The sequence below is a fragment of the Centroberyx gerrardi genome, chromosome 7 (genome assembly GCF_048128805.1).
Source record: "Centroberyx gerrardi isolate f3 chromosome 7, fCenGer3.hap1.cur.20231027, whole genome shotgun sequence".
NCBI classification, from domain to species: domain Eukaryota; kingdom Metazoa; phylum Chordata; class Actinopteri; order Beryciformes; family Berycidae; genus Centroberyx; species Centroberyx gerrardi.
Window position 1 is genome coordinate 6048144 of NC_136003.1, and position 27210 is coordinate 6075353.

Below are 27210 nucleotides of genomic sequence, written 5' to 3' on the forward strand. Positions count from 1 at the left end.
TTGACCCCATCCCTCCTGTGGAGACTCAAAGGTTTGGAGAGCTGTGAGCAAAACCTTAGTAAACAGATTAATAGAATATGAGAATGTCTCCTCCTGAACTTTTGTCATGAACCAAATGGGTTCAAAATGGGGCCGTTCTGACTGTCCAGGAACGTTGATTTGAATGGAATAACCGTTCCATTCATTCAAGTTCTGTGGATGCCCACATAGCATAATTATGTGACCAGCAAAAGGCTATTTTCGTTTCCTGGTTCCTTACAGGTTTCTGCCAAACAACAAACATAAAACCACTATGTGAAATGCATTTAGATCTATATGTATTGCATTCGACTTAATGACACACTGTTCTAAAAAGTAGAGTCTCCAGTTTATAACATAACCAATTTATTTTCCAGAATGTCATGACAGAGTAACAAAATTCTGCTTGCAATTTTCTTTCTTATCCAATTATATAAAAATACATTTGAAGATACAAAATACATTCTGGTTACTTCTCTCCACAACTCAAGAGAGCTCACATGTATCAGAATCAGAATCAGAATCATATCCCGATGCATAGTAGATGGGTGGGAGTTGGCGTGGTGAGATGACACTCAGGACGGTGATTCGGTTGGGATCCCAGACACAATTCTCCTCCAGACCGCTCTTCACCATACCGCAGTTGGGCGGCACCCAGGCGGTATCGTACACCTCGCCATATCTGGGGTCATGCCAGGCCTTCTGACGTGGATGGTGTTGTTTATTGATGACGATCACTTTCCCCACATTGACCTTCACCTTAATGACGGCCCGCTCGGACACAGGAAGCTCAATGGGGTAGCGACTGGCTTTGTCTAGGTCTCTGCTGAGGTACACGCCGGGGCCAAGCATCCCGCCCTGAGACTGTTTGAAGCCGCAGTGCTGGATGAGCCTAGCGCTGTGCTTGGAGGTGCCATGGTACATGATGTAGACATTACCAGATGTTGGCACTGAAAGACCTACCAGTCAGCCTACACCGGGCGGATCAAAGTCTTCTTCAGCCCACTGGTATCTGAACTGCTGGCCTCTGCCTCGGTTCATGCTGGTGTCAGTGTCACTGTAGAAAAGAAAAGGTTTATTAGTATGCAATGGCTTGAGAAGGATTCCGTAACAGGAGACCTGCCATCATGCAAAGTTGCATGCAAAATCAGAGCCTATTTGGCAATGGATTCTACAGAAGAGGATTAGGGACTACATGTGAAAAATGTGCGTTCTGAGATTAATCTCAGAATTCTGAGTTTAAAGTCAGAGTTCTGAGAAAAAAGTCAGAATTGTGAGATTAAAGTCAGAATTCAGAATTCTGAGTTTATTCTCTTCTGTAGGATTCAAATTGAACGATGAACCTTTATTTCTGTTTGTCTGCATTCAAGATTGTATCATGCCTTCTAAAAGAAGTTACAGTTACTCAAAAATCTGTTTACTCCCCTTTAAGTTTTTACACATTATCTTGCAAGAAATGGATTTCAGATAGACTAATTTGGAATTTTGCCAGAGATCTACACAAAATAAGTATTTTGTAAAATGTATGTGATCATACAAAATTCCAAAAGAATTATACATTAAATAATTAGGAGTGGTGAAAGAAGCAGACTTGTATTTCCACTACTACTACTACTACTACTACTACTAATAATAATAATAATAATAAGGATTTATTAATAGATCACTTATCAAATCAGATAAAGCTCAGAGCTATAGCTGGGCATATATCAAAACAAGCTGTAGAGGTAAATAATATTTTTTAAAATCAATCCTAAACCTAAACTACATGCACTGTTAGCTAATGAAGCGAAGCTATCAGGAGTCTGGTTGAAGCATTTTGGACTGAATATAATCTGGAGATATTCGGTTAAGAGTATCTCCAGCTACATTAAGCTCAATTAAGCTACATTAAGTTCAATCATTTCCATTCAGTTTTTTTGAACCACGTTATTGATTTACCTTTAACCTTTAACGTGAAATTGAAATTGTCCTTGTATCCCCCTGATGCCTGAATTAAAGATGAGTTTTTCTATTTTGTTTTTAGGTCATTAAGGCAAATCAAACCCTTGTTATCAAACTTATGTTTTTTTAAAAATTTTTTAACCATGAATTTTTCCATTTCAATATTAGCTCATTAAGCCACGTTAAGCCGCCCCACCCCCACCCCACCCCCCTTTTCTTATGTCTTTTGCTTTTTTTCACTATATTAATTCATTAAAAAAAAGTTAAATAGTTTTTTGCCTTTTAGAATGTCCTGAAATATTTAACAATTGTTTGCCATCAGGGCAACTGAGCACTAGTAAAACATGGGGTGGATTCTTCTGCAAACTAGAATTTTTCTGTGTTACCCCTCACATAAATTTCAAGAAAATCCTTTGTACTTTGAATACTTTTTTGTAGATCATTTGGAAATTACTTATTTTGCTTGATTTGACTTGATTTGGGGAAAATGGGAAAATACATGATAAAAAAAAACAAAAAATGCATACTTAACCCCAGAGGAAGTGTTGAAACAAATGATTGAAAAATAGATGTGATGAAATTGCATGTGTATTGAAAACAAGAGTCATAAATTGTCAAATGATTTGATAAATCCAAGGACAATTTAATTAACATAGAGGTGATTTAAAAATAGGGCAATTTTTTGATCATTTTCTCCACTTTCTTTCATTCATTATATCTAAGGGTGGAAATAAAAATTAACTGATAAATGCAGAAATGATGAAAATGAATGTGAATTGAAAAACAGCATGATTAAAATTCACATGAATTGGAACAATAGAGTGATAAATTGTGAGGCGACTTGATAAATTCAAAGGCGATTTGCCTTGCCAAGTGATTTCAAATTTCCCTTTCATTCATTACTTACACTACAGATTTAGGCTACCATTCAGGTTGTTTATCATTTGGTGCAATTTATCAAGTCACTTTAACAGTTAATTCTGTTAATTTCACCCTATCAGGGCTCACCTTAATCAAAACAAATTGCAATTTTGTTGTTTAAATAATAAATTATGAATTACAGGAATTGGTGATAAATAATGAATGTTGTCCTGTTTTTATCAGATCACCACTATTTTAATCAAATAATCTTTGGACTTATCAAATCACTTGACAATTTATCACTATTTATCAATTTTCTAATTCACATACATTTCCATCAGTCTTGTTTTCAAGCATTTTCATCACATCTATTTTTATGATTTCATTTGTGTTACTTCCACCCCTCATACATACAGTATCTCCAGTAGTTTTGTGAAGAAAACACACATTTTTGGCAGAAAAAAGACGTGTGGATTTAACTTACCTCGCTCTAAAACTGGACTTGGTCTCAGAATGCAGGCAGGCTGTGATGAATGAGTGTGAATTTCCGTTGCCTTATATACAGCTTCAGGTTGGAGCAAGAAATTCAAAAGATGTACAGGTGTGTCTTTCAGTTTCATTTCACTTGCATTCTTTTATAACTTTCAGTTACAGTAATACAGCATGTCATATCATCAGCGAGTGCGGTCACTTCTTTTGTGAATGCTCTGTGTAAAACTGGTTCTCAATCCTGGTCCTCGGGACCCAGAGTGCTGCTTGTTTTCTGTCCTATTAGGCAGGGGTGGACTTAGTGATTTGGGGGCCCTAGGCAAAGGCAAGCATGGGACCCCATGAATCCTGACCCTGTCCCTTTTCAATCAATCCTTTCTATACATTACCTTCAAGCTGGGCTTTTTGTCAAGAACTGAACTGAGTGCTCAACCTGCTGCTTGTTAGCCTCTTAGCTTTGTATAGGAGATTTAAGTTACTATTACGATTAGCAAGATAGCTAACAGTTTGCTAAAACTGCTCATTACTTGACACATTGTCTCTGCCCAAAGCTTGCAGCTGGAAGAGAGGCATAATGATGTGCTTTTCATATGATTTTATCCAGGGTGGGGTGAGAGGATGCTATGGGACAACCATGAAAACCAAGTACTGTCTGAAGTACTTTTACACCAAACTAAAGTTGATAACTGGTTCCATATAAGGAGTGTGATGTTCAACATTCTACTGCTCTCTCTAAACTCTCTAAAAAAAACTATTACAATTTCCCATAAGTTCAGTTCGTCTATCTACCATACTATAGGTAGTATTCCGATGACGTCAGATGAACAGGGTCTGCCATATTGTACGGATTAGTGTCACCCGGCCCACCTGTTACTATGCGCCAGACGGCTGGGCAAGGGGATCTGACAAGTTCTAACAGCAGCTGGATCTACTAAAGAGTGAAGCAGTAAAAGACACCCTTCGTGAATTAACATCGCCTACTTGTGTCAGCCCATTTTGGCTAGCTAACACCAGTTAGCTAAGTTCACACATAGCTAAAAGCCAATTAACATTAATGTGAATGAAGAGTATTGCTTCCTGCTTTCTACTTTGTATTGGAATTTAAATAACGTTAGGTGGCTTGTGCGAAAGTTTGCATTATTCTATGTTTCTAATGTTTGCTAGCTAATGTTAGTTAATGTGTTGCATGAATTTACCCAGTGGTGGAAGAAGTACTGAGATCTTTTACTTAAGTAAAAGTAGCAATACAACAATGTAAAGATACTACATTACAAGTAATAGTCCTGCATTCAAAATCTTACTTAAGTAAAAGTACATAAGTATTGGCAGCAAAATGTACTTAGAGTATCAAAGTAAACGTACTCATTATGCAAACTATCCCCATTTAGAGAGTTATATTTTTCATAAATTATTGGAATATTAATACTGATTTATTGACATACATGTACATGTAAGCAGCATTTTAAAGTTGTCAACATGAAGCTAATCTTAACAATTTAGTTAGTTTAGTTTTACCCAAATTACTTTTGGGTAGTCTAATCTATAACAATGCTATTTTATAGTTATTTTATAAAGATGATCAAATGTTTTAAATATAAAATATTGATCTGAAAAGTAACTAGTACCTATAGCTGTGAAATAAATGTAATGGAGTAAAAAGTACAATATTTCCCTCTAAAATATAGTGGAGTATAAGTACAAAGTAGCATAAAATGGAAATACTCAAGTAAAGTACAAGTACCTCAAAATTGTACTTAAGTACAGTACTTGAGTAAATGTACTTAGTTACTTTCCACCACTGAATTTACCTTTGCTGTGACCAGAATCCGACGCTCGTCTCGATTGACGTCATCGAATACTATCTATATATGCAATAATAAAACTTGAAAGCTGAACAACACTGAACCAGAGAGGCTAAGGACTCAGGACGAGGGAGTGGCAGTTTGACAGGTTTATTCAATCTGCAGGCTGGGAGCCAAGGAACTCAAAATCTGGATGATTACACATAGTTTTATAGTGTTGAATATTCATGATTACGTTAATACAGAATATAATAAAGCTATTGGTCAAAAAGTATAAGGTCCTATGAACAAGACTGAACAATGATAATTATAATTCTAGCACTTTAAGGAGATGTGTAATAAGAGGTGAGCGCCTTCTTCTAGAAGACAGAGAGTTATTATTATATAAGGCCACGGTGATGTAGGAATTTAAAGTTTATTCTTCTGTTGCACTCATTGTTCACTGCTCTGGATAAGAGTGTCATCTTAAATGCTATCAGAAATAATATCTCAGGATACAGTATATTACCTCTTGCAGTGAGCAAAAACGAGTAAAACTAGTAAACAAAGGAATGCGCATGCATGCATGCTGCCAAGCACACCCACATGCACACACACTTCCCTCACCCCATGTCAAACCATGTCCCCAACGCCATACTTCTATTTGTGAGACTCCATTCCACATGTGAGCAGCTCTTATGAAACAACAACCATGTCACCAACTGAGGTAGAAATTAAGAGTGAAACTGAAATCTCTCTCTTTACACAGGCCAGAAGGATGGAAAGACAATTAAGGCTGTAATGACAGAACAAGTCTGTCTTCATTTCTACTCTCTCATTCATTTCTTTGCTTTCTGTTTAGTGTTCTTTTATGTGTTTTAGGCTGTCCTTTTTTCTCTGCATGGATTAAATTGCTCTGTAGCCTAGTTTGTTACCTGTCTTGTCAGTTATGTGATTAAAAATGAGTACATAACCTAAAGTAAGCTTTTTATTGTGCCAGGAGTTCAGTTTCCTGATTGAAGCCACAGACTGAAACTAAAAAATGTGACATGACTGCCAAGCCTTCTCAAAGTGCCAGGCTGGTTGCAGTTCATCACAAATTACTTGTTTGTCAATGAAATTCCTTTGGTAGTCACCTGCTGCTGCTGCACATGTTTGACTATTACATATACAGTACATGTATGTATTACATGTATGACCTAATGGGTAGGTTAGGTTGGTTGTGTGTAGATGTTTACCCAGAGCTCTGACCACAACTATGTAGAATAGATAGGCTGTTATGTCTTGCTAAAATCGGCTTTTGTGTGTCATGTGCTTTGTTCTGTTTCCTTATGTTTGTCCTATATCATTCTGTTCTATTGTTCTATGGTTGATTGTTGATCAGTTAGATCTAGGTAGGCTCATTCTCTGTAAAGTCCTTTGAGACATGCATGTGATAAAGGGCTATACAAATAAACAAACTTGAACTTGACTACTGTCATTTATTTTTACATGACGGTTTCCGTTGCAACTAGTTTAGATGCTGTTCTCTCAGGTCTTTTTCAAATGTGTCACAAATGCTAAACAAATTCACAGTATTTTGACACCCGGGGGGTAAATCCAGGGGTGCAGGGGGTGCGGCTAGAGTAGGGGGGCCCCATAGCAATTCTTGCACCCGGGCCCCTTGTGAAACTCTTACGCCCCTGGTTGACACCCACTTCCACACACTGATATTGGGTATGTCAAGCCATATCTGTATCCTCTTTTATTGGTGCCCACTACTTATTATAATTGACTGTAATAACAGTTTATGTTTATGTTCGTGTTGCCATCCTGACACATACTATGGAGCGATTCTCTTCACCAAACACCTCACTCGTGCCCAGGCACGTGCAGAGGGGGGAGCTCTGGGTGCTTGAGCACCTGCCCTTTTCTCCTTAATTGACAATGCCCCTTCCAATATTTAAATGTATTATTTTTTTAGGCATTTCCGAATAGTTAATAAATTCTCACGATATGAGCAAAACAATTTGAGCAAATGCAAAACACAAATGAGATCCGTCTGCACAGTGCATTGCCCCTTCTCTCTGTCCTCCCCACGTTTATTTCCTCCTGTGTGTGTGTGTGTGTCACGTGTGAGGACAGTGAGCCAGAGACCTTATTTAAACCTGGCGATTATATCACACACCCTACAATTATTTCTTAGCATGTAGGCTGTCAATGAATTGAGCTAACTTGGACTGAATTGACTATTGCTAGCAAGCTTGATGCTGCTGCTAACTTTAGTAGCCCAGATTATCTCGTTTGCTTACATTCATTTTTCATTTATATAGTGAGATGCCCACAAAAGGGAGCAGGGCAAAAATAAGAGAGAAATTAAAGGAGAATAGGCAGCTAGAGGGACTGCATCAGGGGGACGACAGGTGAGAGGCAGACTGGGAGTCAGAGGGTGGTAGGGCAAGCTAACTTACCTTTATATTAATCATACAAGGAAAAATTGATTTAGTGACTTTATCCTAAAAACTATCCAAAAGAGGTGAATATGGGCCATCATTCCTCATTCCTCAGTACATTTGAAAATAAATGCCAAATCAGAAAAGATGTAATTTTCAATCATTCTTTTCTTTGGAGGTTCAACCTGTACTTCAGTGAATTATAGCATGATTAAAAGGTAAAAACATTAAAATGTAGGTTATTCTATGTTGGTTATGTTTAACAAACCAATAGGTTCCACTGCAATGTGTGTAATCTGTAGAAATATACTGGGAGAGTGAGCTCAACAACAATGGTAAAATTGAATAGTCTTACAGTCACAATTGTTCTTACGTTTGCAGGGTTTATGACAAGTCTGATTTGTGTTGATTTTATGGGGCAACTGCTACTGTCACAATAGTTGATATTCCCTTCAAAAGTTGACTCAACATGACTGATTTACTGATTTATTTCATTACCATTTTCTCAATATAAGATGAAAAAAGCAGGCACACAAGTAAGTCACATCTAGCCAGGTGTGCCTAATTGTAACAGGACTGGCATCCTTAAGCATAGTGATATAACAGATCTGTCAGTCTTAAGTAAAGGGATATAACAAGACCGCATTGCTGCACTACTAAGACACTGAGATTATTCCGCAGACTGACACTGTAGATGCCCATTTTTTCATTTGAGCACCTGCCCCCGAAGAACTCTCTGCACGTCCCTGCTCATGCCACTATGCTGCAGGGAGAGATGAGACCAGACAAGACTGGACACCACCCACTATTAAACCTACTATCAAACAAGAAAAAGCTGAAAACTCAAACTCTAATTTATAGCAATGATGAATTCAAGAACTGCAAAGGTACAGGTACAGTCTGGATGGCAATAATTGGCACTGCCTCACCTGGAGAGAATGGCACCAGCCGCCACTACTTCCCTGATATTAAGGAACTGCTGGATTGGGTGACAAATCCATTTATTGTACCTGAACCGATAGAGGCAAGCTTCCTTTCAGCCTTCAGGAGCAGCTCTTGGATGTGTACTCTGATCGTGAAATGCAGATGAAGTTTGAGAGACGTGCTCTCACAGTTTTAGGTGTCTGAAAAGAAGGAACACCCTAAGACAGAAAGCTCTGGACCAGCTACTACCCTTTGGATCTACTTATCTTTGTGAACAGCATATTAGTGAATTAATACTCAGCTTGAATATAGAGGTCAAATATTTTCCTCGCTGCTCAATCTGTGTTCTCTTTTCTTTTACACACGCTACTCTCTTCTGGCTCTGCAAATGACTAACAGCATAATGCTGAAATACTGCTAGTACCAAATCAAGACAAGTTAGAGAGATTATTCCATATCAGTGCAATTGGCAGGTTGCTAACTAACAACCCAAACAAACAAAAAATCACAAACAAACCCACACAGCCAACAATTAAAGTCCTCAACTTCATCTTCAGAAACATTGGATTATACATTGAACTATCTCAATATTCATGATTCATGACTCAGACCAGTATTTTATCAATTATTAACAGTTCTCCAGAGAAAGGCATTTCCCCTTCTGTTTTTAAACATGCTGTGGTCCAACCTCTTTTAAAGAAACCAAACCTTGATCCCTCCATTCTTAGAAATTTTAGACCTATTTCAAATTACCTGTGGTGGACCGCAAGGTTCTATTTTAGGTCCAATTTTATTCTCAATTTACATGCTGCCACTTGGCCAAATTATCAATAGACACAATGTCTCTTTTCATTGCTACGCAGATGACACACAGATATACCATCCCCTCAGACCTGGTGACCCAAACAGCCTAGCTGCTGTTGTAGATTGCCTCAATGATATCAACTGTTGGATGGCACAGAATTTTCTTCAGCTCAACAGTTCAAAATCCGACATCATATTGTTCGGTCCTGCTAGTTCTATTTCATATTGAGAGTGGCCTTGGTACTCTGTTGTCCAGTCCTACTTCCTACAACTGAGAACCATCTCCAGAATTAAGCCAATGCTTTCATACAGAGATCTGGAAAAAGTAATCCACGCCCTAATCTTCTCACGACTCGACTACTGTAACTCCCTCCTTTCTGGCATCAACCAAAAGTCATTCTCTCGCCTCCAACTAGTTCAGAACGCAGCAGCTAGGCTTCTTACTGGTTCTAACAGACGACATCACATCACCCCAATCCTGGCTTCTCTCCATTGGCTCCCTGTTCGGTTTAGAATTGATTTTAAGATTTTACTGATCACTTCTAAAGCACCAAGCTTAAGCTCCAAGCTATATAACAGACATGTTGACCCCATATGAGCCAGTGTGCAGCCTTAGATCCTCAGGCGGGGCCCTTCTGGCCGTTCCAAAATCTAGGCTTAACACTAAAGGTGACCGTGCTTTTTCCATCAGGGCCCCTTGGCTTTGGAATGACCTGCCTGAGGAGATAAGGCTAGCAGAATCAGTGACTTCATTTAAATCACTTCTTAAAACCCATTTTTACAGACTTGCTTTTATGTGAATTTAATCCCAGTTTATTATTGTTCCATTGCTTTTTAAATTCATTTTGATTATTCTGCTTTTATTCTGACTGTCAAAGCACTTTGTAAACTCTGTTTTTAAAGGTGCTATATAAATAAGTTATTATTATTATTATTATTATTATTATATTAATTTCAGATAGCCACAAGACTCTGACATAGTTGTCTGTATCACCGTTCTAAATTAATTCTCCATGTTGAGACTTGTTTACAAACTGTACGTGAAGCAGAATTTTAAATTCAACCCTATAACATACTGTACAGGAAGCCAATGCAATGACCTAAAAATGGGTGCAGTGCAGTGTTCTGACCCCCAGGGGGCCCTAAGCAAAAAAAAAGAAAAAAAAGTGGGGCCCTAAATAAAAACCATGACACACTTCTCTTATAAAATCAAAAATAAATGTATTCTGGACATTGGGTATAGCAAACCAATCACTAACCTTCTTAAAAATGCATGTAAAATGAATCAGCTTCCTAGAAACCAAAATAAAATACCCTTTTGCTCTACAATGCTTTGCGCTTCTGTTAAAATCCTCACGAGGGCGCTTCACGCCAACATTAGAGTTCACTGAGTGATTCAACAGACAAGGCATGGACAAATTGCCTTTTTAATTAGTTAACCTTCTTAAAATCATTCAGCTAGTTTCCATTAACAATATAAACATAGTAACAGAATGTTCAAAATATTGCTTTTTAAATGACTATAGGCCCAACTTAAATAAATAATCAAATAAAATATAGGGCACACTCAGTCATTGTGGAAATAGGTTAAATTTATAAATTATTGAATAATTTAGGATTACAACTGGCTTCTAACACAGATCTACTCGCTACTGTCTCATTAAATTTCTTTACAAGTCAGAGCGTCTCAGTGAGCAGCAGTGAGTGAGCGCTCTGTCCAGATAAAGCTGGACTCACTAACGATCGCTGAACCTCTTCACCACCTCCACCCCACTACACACTAAGAGGAAGACATTGGGCCTCATTTACAAAACTTTTCTTAAATTCTTCTTACTTTTGTTCTTAAGAAACATGCCTATGAAAAAAACAACGTGGGATTCATGAAGCATGCGCAGAGTCTCGATTTTGGCCTATCCCAGGTGTATCTGATGATGAATGCCACTTGTTTGTTAATTGGATGCACGTACATGTTGATGCTGATTAGTATAGGTAGACGCCCCGGCAACTCCATAAAAGGCCTGCTGTCTGAAGGGTCGTGTGCCAGTAGAGACAGTGGAGACATGGCGAAACGACTCAAGAAAACAAATTTTACTAACTGAGAAATTAAAGTTTTGTTGTCGGGGGTGACTGAAAAAAAGATTAAATTTTTTTTTAATTTATTTTCATTTTTTTTATTTTTAGATTTTTTATTTTCAAAAGCTTGAGTAGTGGAGTAAAAAAAGTGTGGCAAGAAATTGTGGACGCTGTTAATGCTGTCACAATTGAGAAAAGAACACTACAAGAAGTGAAAAAGAATGGTGTGACATTAAATTGGAGGCAAACAAGACTTGCACAAGGTGTAGTTTATTGGCCACAGGTGGAGGGCACTGGACACCATGGAGCTGTAAGATTTTGACAAAAGAATAGGAGATATTATGGAGAGACTGCACTGTCCGGGGTCCAATCAGTGGCGGACTGGGACACTGATTTAATTCCAGATGCATCTCCATCAGACGGTGAAACATTTTTATGTTTTTTCATTTTTTTTTGTTTTGTTTGTGAATAGAAAATACGCTGGATTTTTATGAAAATGTTGTTTCAATCAGGCCAAGTCTTTCAGTCCATGTGATCAACCTACAGTGTGATTATTACAATAAAGGACAAGGCTCTTCTGAAATAATTATGAAGCCATTTATTTCTTTTAGATCAGGCTCAAGCATCTGCGGTTTCCACCGTTCGTTTGTAGCCTACCTCGCTTCAACAACGTGCGATTATGTGCTGACGAACTTCAACAGCATGTTTATTGTCAGGTCCCACAGGCTGTTTGTGGACCATGTCCTGTGGAGGTGGTAGAAGTGGAAGAGGTACATCGCCTTTCATGGCGATGTTGTGCAGGACACAGCAGGCCATAGTTATCCTGCACACCTTTTGGAAATGAACACCAAAATGTCTCAGATAAAAAGCTATTTCAGGTCTAGAGCTTAACGGGAATGTGTATCCTATAGCTATAGCTGTTATTTCCATTTCATACTTTGTCTGGCGTGTAGAGGAGCGTTCCGCCTGCAGTGTCCAAGCACATCCAACGGCCTTTCAGCGCACCTAGAGCGATAATTGGCGATAATTATAGGCTATGATCACTCCTGAGGGGTCTGAGGGTTGGTCAGGGGTGTCATCAGCCATGTAGCCAGAGCATAGCCTCTGTCACCTAGAGACAAACCAGTTAACCCTGAAGCCAACATTTAAGTCTGTGGAAAAAGTGACTTACCAATGAGCCATGCGTCTCCAGCAGCACCTCGGTCAAGGCGCATGCCCACACTGCTGTTCTGCAGCACGAATGAGTCGTGGCTCCCTCCTGGCCAGCGGAAAACCACATTTAAGAGGTTTAGCTTGGCATCATGATCACAGATCAATTGCACATTTATGGAGTGGTATTGTTTGTGATTGAGGTAGGGAAAGGATATTGGAGACGGTGCTTTGATGCGCATATGTGTGTAGTCTATTGCTCCAATGGTGTTTGGTAGTCCGGCAATTGCATGGAAATCCCTCTTTGTTGGCGTCTGTTCCACTTCTGAATATGGGAATTTTATATATTGTGGTGCGAGCCTAATGATGCCATCCAACACATTTGGGAGCTTACGGCTGACGGAAGGCTGTGAGATGCCGGCTCGGTCTCCAATTTCCCTCTGGAATGTTCTGGAGTGCAGATAGCACCTTCACATGTGGGGGGACAGCCTGGGACCTTTTTGTTTTCCTGGTCAGCTGTGGCTGTGTTGCAGAGATCGACAAGAATTGCCCTGGGTAGTCTGAAGTGCATCATGAGCCATTCATCGCTCTCACCAAACATATCTGTGTGCTCCCTGAAGACACTCTCTCTCCTTACGGCACAATTTGCTAAGAGTCTAGCTTGGCTGGGTGTTTGTGGGTGTTAATATATCATCATTAATCACTTTGGTCAATTAGCCCATGTGTTCCAAATTGTATAAATTGACATTTACTATCTATCAATGAAGTTTTTCATTTAGTTTGTTTAATATAGCCTAGTTAAAATCAGTAGTTTATATAGCCCTGCAAATTAATTCATACACATTTTGTTAATATGAGGTCTGGGACTGCTTTAGTAGAGTTTTCTTAAAGAATAAGTCATTCAAAGTAGAAACCACATGCGTAATGTCTGCATGCATGTTTCCAAACACACATAGATTTTGATCGTACATAAGAACAAATTTGGGTAAGAAAAAAAAAGATGAATGCCGAAATGTTCGTTGAAATGTTGAAAGTACACTTTAAGATCAAATCTGATCATACGCACGTTTTCGTGAATGATTTAATTTACCTCACCTTACAGGATTTCTGGGTAATGAAGTCCTTCAAACTTTTGAAAATTCAAACATCACCAACGTGCAAAGTTGTAGTGCAGCCTTAAAGATAATTCAGTTTATGAATCTTAACAGAGATTCCTACAGCATGTACTTGTTGTTAGTGAAATACCTAAACAGTGAGCAGTGTTTGGATTATTGGATGATTGGACTTGACCCCATCCCTCCTGTGGAGACTCAAAGTTTTGGAGAGCTGTGAGCAAAACCTTAGTAAACAGATTAATATATATATATATATAATATGAGAATCTCTCTTGAACTTTGGTCATGAACCAAATGGGAAGAAAATGGATAAAGGAAGGGAGGAATGATTGCGGAGGGTTGGAAATACTGATCACAGGAACGTCTCAAATACGAGGTAGGGGGAGGGAGGTTGATTTTGTAGGTCTGGGGGTCTGACAGTCTGGGAACTTGTATAAGATGCTCACACAGGACTTGAATGGATAGCACGGTCCTTCCACTGTTTGCAATGGTAATTTGGCTAGTACAGCATAAAATGGCGATTTTGGAATTTTAAGGGTTAATTCAATTGCTATGGTGACACAAGTCTGGGCTTTAAGACTGTCACACTTGCAAAACTGTGCAGATGTGTCTGTTGCATGAGTGCTTAGCAAACTGTCAAAACTCAACTGAAAGCTGACAAGGTTAACATAGCATTATCTAAAGACTGTACTTCTCTCACTAGCTCTTCTAGTTAACATTAGCATATTAGCAATCCATGGCATTAATACGGAAGCTAGCCCAATGGTACTAGGAACGTTGATTTGAATGGAATGACCGTTCTATCCATTCAAGTTCTGTGGATGCCCACATAGCATAATTATGTGACCAGCAAAAGGCTATTTTCGTTTCCTTGTTCCTTACAAGTTTCTGACAAACAACAAACATAAAACCACTATGTGAAATGCATTTAGATCTATATGTATTGCATTCGACTTAAAGACACACTGTTCTAAAAAGTAGACTCTCCGTTTTATAACATAACCAATTTATTTTCCAGAATGTCATGACAGTGTAAAAAAATTCTGCATGCAATTTTCTTTCTTATCCAAATATATAAAAATACATTTGAAGATACAAAATAAATTCTGGTAACTTCTCTTCACAACTCAAGAGCTCACATGTATCCTGCTGCATAGCAGCCTGAGGTGGGTGGGAGTTGGCGTGGCGAGATGACTTTGAGGATGGTGATTCGGTTGGGATCCCAGACACAATCTTCCTCCAGACCGCTCTTCACCATACCGCAGTTGGGCGGCACCCAGGCGGTATCGAACACCTCGCCATATCTGGGGTCATGCCAGGTCTTCTGACGCGAATGGCCTTGTTTATTGATGGCGATCACTTTCCCCACGTTGACCTTCACCTTAATGACGGCCCGCTCGGACACAGGAAGCTCAATGGGGTAGCGACTGGCTTTGTCCAGGTCTCTGCTGAGGTACACGCCGGGGCCAAGCATCCCGCCCTGAGACTGTTTGAAGCCGTTGGCCTGGATGAGCCTAGCGCTGTGCTTGGAGGTGCCGTGGTACATGATGTAGACTTTATTAGATATTGGTGCTGAAAGACCCAGTCGGCCTACACCGGGCGGAACATCAAAGTCATCTTCAGCCCATTGGTATTGGAACTGCTGGCCTGTGCCTCGGTTCATGCTGGTGTCAGTGTCACTGTAGAAAAGAAAAGGTTTATTAGTATGCAATGACTTAAGAAGGATTCCATGACAGGAGACCCGCCATCATGCAAAGTTGAAACAAAATCACAGCCTATTTGGCAATGGATTCTACAGAAGAGGATTAGGGCCACGCTGAATTCTGACTTAAACTCAGAATTCTGAGAATAAAGTCAGAATTCTGAGTTTAAGTCAGAATTCAGAAGAAGTCAGCGTTCTGACTTTATTCTCAGAATTCTGACTTTATTCTCTTCTGTGGGATTCAATGTACACAATGAACTTTTATTTCTGTTTGTCTGCATTCAAGGTTTTATCATGCCTTCTAAAAGAAGTTGCAGCTACTCAAAAACCTATTTACTCCACTTTAAATGTTTGCACATCAGCGATCACACAAAGTAAATATTTTGTAAATGTGAAAATATATTGTATATACAGTATGTATATATCTTTGTTTTGTGGAACGGGGATGTCTCATCCCTTGCCAATTTTCATGCTTTTCTGAATTCTGTCACAGATCATTCCTGGTTTACGATGCGCCATAATGAAAGCACTCAGGATTTCCTGGGTGTTAGGGTAACCCTAGAAGTTAACCATCTTTCTACCGATCTCTATAGGAAACCCACTGATAAGAATAACTTTCTACATGCCCACAACTGACATCCCCCTGCTCTAAAAAGGAACCTTCCTTTGAGTCAACTACACAGAGTCAAATCCATCTGCTCCTCTGATAATGTACATACACATAGAAAAAAGGAAATGCTGGAACATTTCTGGGAGAAGTTGTATTGTGATAAATGGCTGGGTGATGCAGAGAAAAAACATGAGGACTTCCTGAGATCTCAACTGCTTAAGGCAGCACATACAGACTAGTCTACTTTTCAGTTACTTTTCATGCCACAAAGTCCAGAGCTGCTCTCCATACTAAAAAAAACACTGGCACATACTATTGTCTGATCCCTCTCTAGGGGGAACCTTTAGCCAGCCTCCCAATATTGCATACAGAAGGGCCTAAAACCTTAGTTCTTTTTTGGCCCACATTAATGTTGCTCCCCCTTTAACCACTGAACCTAGGATATTGCCTCTTCCATCTGGTAATTATAAGTGCGGCAATTACGCGCAATGCCCCTTTACTAAAAGAATAAAACATTTCCCTCACCCCAGGTGTGGTAAATACGTTCCCATCAGAGGTTATCAATTGCAACTCCTATTTATGCCATCCGCTGCCTGTGTGGCCTGCTTTATGTGGGGGTGAGCTTGAAGATAGGAGTGCATTCCACCGCGGCGATCGCTTCAGCCCCGTAGCTGACCATTTTGTTGAGTTTTCAGGGAGACTTAAATAAGTTACCTTTTGGATACCCTCTCACCAAGGGGTTTAATTCTGGAAAAAGATTACTCTATGTTTCTCTAATTTTGTGCTTACGTTTGGATTTCAACTATATTTCATTGTTTGTTTTACAGATTATATAATTTTTCTCCTTTTCTTAGGCACCTCCTTGATAAGAAGTTCAGGGCCTTACTTTTACTAGGAGTTTCCTGCTGTTCCTCTGCTTAATTTAGTCATCTATCTTATAGATTATCTTTTCATATTGTTATTGTCATTATCACCACTCTTGACCAAGGTGTAGTGCAGCTGCTGGCTCTTTTCATTGCCTCCTCCCTCCCTAAGAGGAGCAGCAGTGCGTTTCATTAGTCGTTTTGACCTGCCCTCCTTGACTTCCCCTCGGGGGAATCCCTGCCATCATCTTAAGTGCCGCTCCATTACCCCAGAATGCATTGTGACCGTCCGTCATTTCCTGTGCAGGACCAACCATGGTGGAACAGGTGATATATAAATGTAGTAAACAAACAATATTTAGAGGATTTAGACATATTTATGAAATTAACTCATCTGCAATATTTTATTATTCATTGTCCTGTGTATTTTTTATTATTTATAATTATTAATAATTATTAGGCCTGCTTAAGGGCAAGTGCGTTCCATTTGAGATATTTGACCCTCCCTCGGACTCCGCCCCCTGCTCTGCAAGTGGCCACTTGTGTGACATATGGTGCTACCTATTACCAAGTACTGAGGGGAAGTGAACGAGGGACTGTTAAATGACAAATAAAACGCAGGGCTGCTTTCCCTGTGGCACCCTGCCTCACCTTACCTTTACGCCCTATCTTCTTACAGGGTGAGATTCACCTTGATTGGGTTCTGACTACCTGTAATCAATCTAATTGTCTGTTACCTTTCTTAACCAAATGTTATAAATGCTTGTGTCATGTATGTATGTATTTATCTGATGAAGGCCATCATGGCCGAAACGTCGTTATTAATGCATTAAATAGGAGTCTATACTTTTCTACTGAGCGAGTGATGTGCCTTACTTTTTCTGTTCCCTTGACTGACATTTTTATAGGCAGCACCTCAACTCTGGCTGTTTGAGCACAACTTAGTTAATCTCAGTAAATGTGAAAAGAAAATGTATGTGGTCATACAAAATTCCAAAAGAATTATTCATTAAATTATTAGGAGTGGTGAAAGAAGCAGACTTGTAAGTATTTCCACTACTACTACTACTACTACTACTACTAATACTACTACTACTACTAATAATAAATACATTTATTCATAGATCACTTCAAATCAGATAAAGCTCAGAGCTATAGCTGGGCATTAATCAAAACAAGCTGTGATTCATATTTTTTTTAAAATCAATCCTAAATTGCACTGATAGCTAATGAAGCGAAGCTATCAGGAGTCTGGTTGAAGCATTTTGGACTGAATATAATCTGGAGATTAAGTTAAGTTTAAGAGTATCTCCAGCTACATTAAAGCAATATTCCACTTAGTTTTAACATGGGGGTTATTCGGCACTTCAACACCATGAATATGTACATACATATATATATATCTACTCTTTTTATATATATGTCTACTCTTTTCAAAACATTGTAAATCTTTAATGTATGGCTGCTAGGTTAAACAAGGCAAAACCTTCCAACTGTGGGTGCATGGAAAGGTATTACATCTAATATTTCCGTAGAACATCTGTGATCTATAACTGTCCTTCCCTAACCCAGCCCCACCCTTCTCTTATTGTTATGGTGAACTTAACCCTTCTTTTTGTGAAAAATAATACAAATTGTTGTTCACAAAAAACAATAAATGGCCATATACAGTAGAATGTGAGTGATAAATGAAAGGAAAGGCCTTTTGAATTTATCAAGTCACTTGGCACTTGTTTGCTGCTGTAACAAAGAAATTTCCCCCCGGGGATTAATAAAGTACCTACCTACCTACCTACCTACTTGGCAATTTATCATTCTCTTTTTTACATTCACGTGCCGTTTCATCACAGTTTTTTTATTCACATTTTTCATCACTTCTAAATGTATCAGTTAATTCTGTTAATTTCACCCTCTTAGGGCTCACCTTAACCAAAAAAATGCTTGCAATTTCGTTGTTTGAATGATGAATGACAGGAATCGGTGGTAAATGATGAATATGGCTCTGTTTTTATCAATCACCACTTTTTTAATCAAATTGTCTTTATATTTATCATATCACTTGAGAATTTATCACAATTTATAAATTTTTGCATTTACATCCGTCTTGTTTTCAGTTCACAAACATTTTCAAACATCTGTTTTTATCATTCATTTTTTATTACTTCCACCCCTCATACAGTATCTACAGTAGTTTTGTGAAAAAAAACGTGTAACTTACCTCGTTCTAAAGCTGGACTTGGTCTCAGAATGCTGTGCGGGCTGCACTGAATAAGTGTGAATTTACTTTACCTTATATATAGCTTCAGGTCGGAGCAAGGAATTCAACAGATGTGCAGGTCTGGCTTTCAGTTTCGTTTCACTTCTTGCATTCTTTTATAACTTTCAATTACAGTCAGACAGGATGTCCTTCAGTGGGTGTGGTCACTTGTTTTGTGAATGCTCTGTTTAAAACTGTGGTTCTCAATCCTAGTACTGCTGTTTTTCCGTCCTATTAGGCAGGGGTGGACTTACTTTGGGGGCCTTAGGATCGTAGTTTCTCCCAGTTTTTCCACTCCTATAAGTTCTTCTGAAGTACTTTTACACCAAACTAAAGTTGATAACTAGTTCCATATAAGAAGTGTGATGTTCCGGTGACCTTCAACTTTCTACTGCTCCCATGTATCAGTTGTGTCTGCCCAAAAACTGCACACGCACACACACACACACACTAGACACACACTTCACATTCTGTCCCCACACTTGTTTCCACCCTTGTTTGTCTCTAAAAAAAACCTATTACACTTTCCCATAAGTTCAGTTCAGCCTACTCGGACAGAGTAGTTCTATCTATCTACCATATACAGTATACAGTATATTCTATAATAAAACTTGAATACTGAACAACACTGAACCAGAGAGAGACTCAGGACGAGAGAGTGGCAGTTTGACAGGTTTATTCAATCTGCAGGTTGGGAGCCAAGGAACTGGAAATCTGTATTATTACACAGAGTTTTATAGTGTTGAATAGTCATGATTATGTTAAAACAGATAGAATATAATAAAGATATTGGTGAAGAAGTATAAGGTCATATGAACAAGACTTAACAACCAATGATAATTATAGTTCTAGGAGATGCATAATAAGAGGTGAGCGCCTTCTTCCAGAAGACAGAGAGTTATTATAATGTCAAGGCCACTTGGTCAATGTTATCTATGAGATTAATGCATTTGCACATTCCAGGCTCACAGTTCTGTGAGAAACACACAAGATGTTACTTTTAGAGTTTAATGGTGAAGTATTCTTGAGTTTTAGGTATTTAAGGTGTAAATATGGGTCAGAGGTTACATATTAAGTGTGCATATAGGAATGTTGCTTAGTATACATACTTTTCCATTTCTTCCTCAACACTACAGATTGTGAATGATTTCATATGCTTGGATATTTATATGCACTCGTAAGCCTATCTGTTCTCTTATCTGAGGGTTCATGCTGTTGTAACATCACAACAAAGGGCAAAGTTCCATGAGGGAGAGGAAGTTTATAGAGGGATGGTGGAGCTCTTACTGTACTGTACTATTACCATGATATCATCTCTGGAAGCTCCCTTAATATTCATTTTCTGTTTTCTTCTCGTGGCAGTCGTGTCTCCTTCAGATTTTCCCTTAAACTCTGTGGGTTTTTCCCTTTCGCTAAACTCCACCCATAACTCCGCCCCATGCATGCTAGACTACTGCCAGCCACAAGCTGCAAAATGTTCCAAGTCCCTACTGGTTTTAATTTCAGAGACCTTATTGAGCGCATACAGCAGACTGTGTGAAAAATATCAAGAGTTTGGATATGGCCTTGGCAGTGTGGCTTTGACCTGTATGCTCCTTACTGCTGGTTGCATGTTGGTGATGTAGGAATTAAATGCTATCAGTGTGATAATCTTTGAAATAATGTCTCGGGATACAATCTATTACCTCTTGCAGCGAGCAAAAACTAGTAAAACAAAGGAATGCGCACATGTGCATGCTGCCAAGCATACCCACATGCACACACACTTCCCTCACCCACCCTCTTGCTTCAAACTGGCGAGACTCCATTCCACATGTGACCAGCTCTCATGAAACAACAATCAGGTCATCAACTGAGGTGGAAATTAAGAGCGAAACTGAAATCTCTCTCTCTAATCTCTCTCTCTCTTTACACAGGCCAGAAGGATGGAAGACAGAACAAGTCTATCTTCATTTCTACTGTCATTCATTTCTTTGCTTTCTGTTTAGTGTTCTTTTATGTGTTTTTAGGCTGTATTTTTTAGCCTACCTTTTTTTTCTCTGCATTTCTCAACTGTAGCTGTTAGCTGTCTTATCAGTTATGTTCTGTTCACTGTAAAATTCTTCTCTGAAACCCAGGATAATAATAATAATAATAACAATAATAATAAAACATATTCACACATACTTCTGCGGAATCTCATCAAAGTGTCTTAGCAGAATCAAGTAATGGCTTCACATAGTGTAGTATTGATCAATTACATATGTAATCAAACTGCATTATTTGACAGTAAGGTGAGTAGTTTTTCCGTGAACGTGCATGCATTGGTCACTCCCCCTGACGTCAACCGTCCCTCCTACCTGGGCGGGCAGGTAATCCTACCAACAAATGACTAAGTGTGGTGTTTGATCAAGCCCAGGCATGTTTTAACAACAACAAGGGTACATACTGTAAGGTGGGCTTCTTTGCTTTCACTTTTTCTTACTGCTTTGGAACCTTCATTCGTCAGGGATCTCCCCCTATTTGATGATTTCAAACTTTTTATATATATATGTATATATATATATATTTATCGTATAATTATCCTCCCAACTATTGGGAGGATAATTAAAACACTTAAGCATATATGATTAACCAATTTAGTATATAATTCACACTATTCTAAAAACTCATTGGAGACATTAGGAAATACAAAGTAGAGAAGAGGACTAAACCAAGAATGAAAAGAATTTATGGATTTAATTATCTAATGTGACTAATTGTCCAACATCAGTTCAATAGAACTCAGTCTTCTGGTCCAGATAAAAAGAAATCTTCTTATTTTAATTTGTGTGAGTCTGTGTGTGTGAGGGAGATCCTGGTCTGCAGTCTGATGTGGCTTGTAGATAAAACTTGTAAATTTCAGAAGAGTTGTCTGATTGGTGGAGGAGATCCCCCCCTTAATCTTGGTCAGCGTCAAGGTGACACTTTTGTAGCTTTAAAGGTGAAGGGTCATTTTTGTTCCTGGGAAAGAATGTTACTCAAGGGTCCATTTTGAGCTGTGGAGACCTGGTTCTGCTACATCATTCTAGGACTGATTTTTAGATTTTACTGATTACCTTTCAGGCAATACATGGTCTGGCTAGCTATATTTCGCAATTTTGAATCACCTATGAGCCTGAGCGTAGCCTCAGATCCTCAGGCAGAGCTCCCCTGACTCTTCCAAAGTCCAGGCTAAAGACTAAAGGTGACAGGTCTTTTGCCGTCAGGCCACTGGACTGTGGAACGACCTGCCTGTGGAGCTTAGACTGGCAAAATCAGTATCATCTTTTAAAGCACTTTTATAAACTGCCTTTTTTTAAATAATAGAACCTCGCATTTCTACTATTGTTTCATGCCTTTAATTTTGCTGTATGTTATGATGTTTTACATAATACTTATTTTATTTATTTATTTATTTTTTTATTGTTGATATCTTTTAGTTTTATGCAATGCATTTTATGGCTAAATTCTTTATATTCTGTGTTATTGCTACTAAGTGCTATATTGTGCTGCTAATATGGCAGGCACTGAACTCTGCAATAGCCAAACTCAGTGTATGGCTCCAACAGTTGTGTGTTGGAAGGGTCGGGGGTTGGGGTGCTGTAATCTCAGCGTCCCAAGGGTGCTGTTATCGTTAGCTTAATTTAACATTATGCTCATAATGAACCGAGAGCAGACCTCAGCTCCCTTTAGACCACGAAAAGTGCCTCTCTCTCTCTCTCTCTCTCTCTCTCTCTCTCTCACACACACACACACACACACACACACACACAATCATCAGCAGCACTTTGATGGACTGTAAATCTGTAAATCAGCTAACTCTTCCAGATGGTGTCTTGGTGGCCCACAGATGAATGCTGATGATCTAATGGCTCATTTGAGTTGTTGTGTTGCCCTCACTGACCTTGTGTGTGTGTGTGTGTGTGTGTGTTTTGCCCTATTTTTGCCACGATGCACAACAGCCATTTCCTAAAGATGCTCATGAGCTTAATGCTACTTTCCCATCCACTCTTAACCTTTCATTTATGCAGTAATTCATTGATTGACGTGTTGATTGGATTTGCTCAGTGTGTTTATCCTTTCTCTCTTGCAAACTTCTTTTCCTCATTTTATTCCTCATTCTCATTTCCACACTCAAGTATGAGCCAATTACATGTTAAATCAAGTTTAAATTGGTTTTCCTGTTCTTTTGCTATTGACACAATTTTATCTTCAAAGTGTGTGTGTGTGTGTGTGTGTGTGTGTGTGTAGTTATTTGCTCTTCATGTGGGTGATGTTGTTTTCCCATGCTCAGTGTAATGTGAAAGAGACCATGGGGGTTTGTTGGCAAATGACACATTCGCTTAGAAATGAAACACTCTCGCTTTGAAGAATGAGCATGAAATTAACTTGTAATCTTCACTTGTCTTCTAGCGTCTTCACTTCTGCTCCACGTTGCTTTGTTCAAAACAATGCCATGCTCTAATTTTCTTCCTTAAGCATGAGACGTTACCTTAGCTGAGCATAAAATTTATGGATTCATACGGTGTTTGGGTGTACATGATAGTTTGCAAGTGAACTGTTTAAGTTCAACTGATATGGGTTTTTGATTTGGAGGACATCACAGTTACATGGTATGTATCTTAGCTAACTGAGCCACCAGGATGCTTCAATATTCAATATCGTTAAACTTGACCATTTTCATGCCATGTATATTTATATTCCTGCATACTTTGTGTAGAATCTCATCAAAATGTCACATTAGAATCAGGTTAAGGTCTTCTCATAGACAACCAGTGTAGTATTGATCAAAAATACAACAAATTTGTAATCAATCATGTCATATCCAGATCCCATTTTTAATAAATGGCCAATATTGACCCAATATATTGTGTGAGACAGAGAAGAGAGATGCATAAATGCAGGGAAGCCAGTAAACCTGACTGTCATTCACATGACACACACAGCGCTGCATGTCAGTTAAAGTAGGCGGCTGTGTTCCCTCTGTGAGCTAAAATACATTCACTGATGACACATTAACCCATTCTTTCTGCCTGGATTATGTGCTGGAAATGTATGAATTCAACCAAAAAGGTAAAATGTGACACATCCTGAGTCATCAAGTGACTGAGACTGATCAGTGATGAATGTCTATATTGTGTGTATTATTGGTGCCTTCAAGCGCTGTCAGAAAAATCATAATTATGAGTTCAGTGCACATGAATGATCCAGTACATGGTAATTATAAGTAGGTAAATTTTAGTTAGCTCATAAATCTAGTGGAGCAAATATTAGTGATGCTAATTGCTAGCAACCTAATTAAAACACCACTTATGGATCTGGAGGACAAAGTAACTTTGTGCTGTTTGATTTTGAAAGGGACAAAAAAAAAACTAGCTTTGTTTGTGTGTCCATTTTGTTATCAGTATAACACAAATCAATTATATTTTCACAAAAGTATTATTTATGCTTTGACACTACTTACAATACTTGGCAATACTTAGTATAATGTATACTATGAATTTCTGTCATAAAGATGTATGTCAGTTAAAAAAAGGTGGGTAAATTGAGTTTTTTTTCTCTCTAGAATACATGACAAGTTGTTATTATAAATCAGAAAAACTCTGAAGTAGAACCTCCTAAGTAGAGGAGGCATTAGTGACATATGTCTTTGGGGTTTTTGGAGGGCTTGCTTGCAATATTTCACACAGTGTAATAAGGAATTTACTTTCTTTGCATCTCACTCTGAGACACACAGATTAATGGCTCAGATCGTAGGGTCATCCCAGCTCTTAGAGCTCTTGCTTGGAACTACCAGCTGTTGCTCAGATCAAATTTATTGACTTCCAATTCTGACCCACCTTGCCATTTGTGTCAGTAGGTGATGATGAATTGGAAAATAACAGCACCCTCCCACCCCCAGTAGTGATTACCTATTCCAGTTGTCTCGTCTCTGAAGAATAATCCTGCCTGTTACAGAAATGAATTTTCCATGAGTCATTTAGTAATGGAGTACAGTAATCAGCCAAGTAGAGTTACCATCCCCTTCCTGTTTCCTTTTCTGTGGCCTCATTTGAACTCCCACTGTGCCTCTATGGCATGGAATACACCCCAGCAAACAAGCCCTTTTGGGGCCCATGTGGGGCCACTGTGGGCTGAAAATTGGGCCCCTAGTGGGTAGCCCACACCAGGCCCAAAGATGCACAGCTTGGTGTGGGCTGCCCACTAGGGCCCACTGTGGGCCCCTACGTTTGGGGCCCACACGTGCCCACCATTTCACAGCTGATATGGGCCTACTGTGGGCAGCCCACAAGGGGCCTAATTTTCAGCCCACAGTGGCCCCACATGGGTCCAAAAAGGGCTTGTTTGCATGTTTTCCCTGCACTTGGAAAATCCAAATAAAACACACAACTTGTTTAAAGGATTCAAAATGTAATTAATATTAAAGATAAAAGATATTCATACAGTAAAACCATGCATAATAACACTTTAAATAGTAAATAAAAAAAACAATGAAGATCATTTAAATAGCAAAGATAGGGAAGCAATGGCTAAGCTACTCAATAATGCTATAAATACATGAGTTAAATGTCAAAACAAATATGTAGCAAAGGAGGAGGAAAAACGTTACATAAAGCTATGCAACCTCAGCCACAGTATATCGGCTGATTCAATCACAGCATCTGTGCTGACAAGAATTGTTATTCACTAAGGTGGACAAGTCCCTGTGCACAGAATGTTCAAAAACTTCAACTTGTGTTTTGTGAAAGAGGGACTTCAGGAATGTTACTGCAGTTTTGATTGTTCTATAGCCAAGTTAACTGCATTTGAAACTGATTGCATAGCTGTGCATCAACTTTCTGGAGTAAAGGTCCACTGTGGCGAGGAGGTTCTGCAGACTGAAGATGCTCCAATAGCACTCTGAGGCCATAAGCCGGGACATGTTGGAGGTGACAGTGTTGTTCTCTGATGTCTTGAGGGTGGTGAGGAGTAGTTGCATACCCGATAGATCTCTATGGAATACAAGATATGCAAAGTGACACTTACCTCTGTGCCAGTCCAACAAAAATATGCATGAGAATATTTACTGACTCAACGAGGAGTCTCAATTAGAACTAGAAGGGCACTCCGAGAGCGCAGACCTCCGCCAAGGTTCGTGCTATTATTGCTTGTTCGTGAGTCAGATAATTTAATGGGTTCTTCCTTGGCCCATGCTACACCCTTCCATGAAGTTTCATGAAAATCGGGCAGTAGTTTTTCCGTAATCCTGCTAACAGACAAACAAACAAATGGCACCGAAAACATAACCTCCTTGGCGGAGGTAATTATAGTGTAGAGAATGGGTCATGCATTATCAGGGAAAGACAATATGTTCAGTGTGCTGAACATATTGTGGGGCCCATGCCCTTTTCCCACCTATGGGCCCACGTGGGTTTTCTGTGGGCTTTCCCAGGTGTGGGCAGCCCACAGAAAGCCCATACTGGCTTTCTGTAATGGTATTTTTAAAACTGGCTACGCACATAATCTGCATTTTGAAATGACTCAGAGACATTTTCTGTATGTAAAGATTAGAAGATGAACACCAATGACTGATGCCTCTCCTTTTTGGATGACTGCCTTAACAATAGGACTTTCTTTACCAGCAAGTGAAATATCAAAATATCATTATTATTATTATTAATATTTTATTGTTTTATTTAATTTATGAATTTTTATTAGGTACTATATTTTTTTTACTAAGCCTCAAAACAACTGTCACAAGACTCCAGGGGGGACACCATAGTGTACTGTGAGTATTGCTATTTTTGTCATACTGTCCCCAAAAAAAGCATAATTACAGGCCAAATTATTTAGTCTGCATCTAATATCCTACAGCTAACCAAACAAACCAGTTTTCAGTAGCTGCAATGTGACTATTTTGTTAGCTTGTTGGCTAACCAAATATATTAACCTGACGACAATGGTGTAGCTTGCCAACTCCAGCACAACTACCAAACAATTGGTAATGTTAGCTGACGTTTGAGTGAGCATTTGGGTGAGTTTTTGATGTCACTCTACCTTATGTGAACATATTTGTTTCAGCCTGAGGCTACTTAGCTAACGTTAGCTTAAAGTGTTAGAATAAGATGTTAGAAAGCACAAAGGAAATGGGTTATAACGTTAGTTGGCAAGCTGTTGGATTTCTACTAAAATTTCACTTAGCAATCGC

General features: G+C 38.9%; 4 protein-coding genes across 4 annotated transcripts in view; 1 reads left to right on the top strand and 3 right to left on the bottom strand.

Annotated features, from left to right (window-relative positions):
• LOC139911915 (primary amine oxidase, liver isozyme) overlaps positions 1-27210 on the top strand; it is a 291900-nt gene that overhangs the window by 90234 nt on the left and 174456 nt on the right. The gene's annotated exons all lie outside the window — the stretch shown is intronic.
• The window catches only part of LOC139911912 (proteasome activator complex subunit 3-like), a 237036-nt gene that overhangs the window by 8916 nt on the left and 200910 nt on the right, over positions 1-27210 (bottom strand). The window lies entirely within an intron of this gene.
• On the bottom strand, positions 505-3431 carry LOC144539445 (uncharacterized). Its single transcript, XM_078284411.1, has 2 exons — positions 3308-3431; positions 505-1075 (listed from the first exon to the last, which is right to left on the bottom strand). Exon 2 carries the CDS (start codon positions 940-942, stop codon positions 505-507), a length of 438 nt encoding a protein of 145 aa, XP_078140537.1. The 5' UTR covers positions 943-1075; positions 3308-3431.
• LOC139919082 (uncharacterized) lies at positions 14580-19086 on the bottom strand. The gene is made up of 2 exons (XM_071908673.2): positions 18984-19086; positions 14580-15269 (listed from the first exon to the last, which is right to left on the bottom strand). The coding sequence occupies exon 2, from the start codon at positions 15251-15253 to the stop codon at positions 14726-14728; it is 528 nt and encodes a 175-aa protein (XP_071764774.2). The 5' UTR covers positions 15254-15269; positions 18984-19086; the 3' UTR covers positions 14580-14725.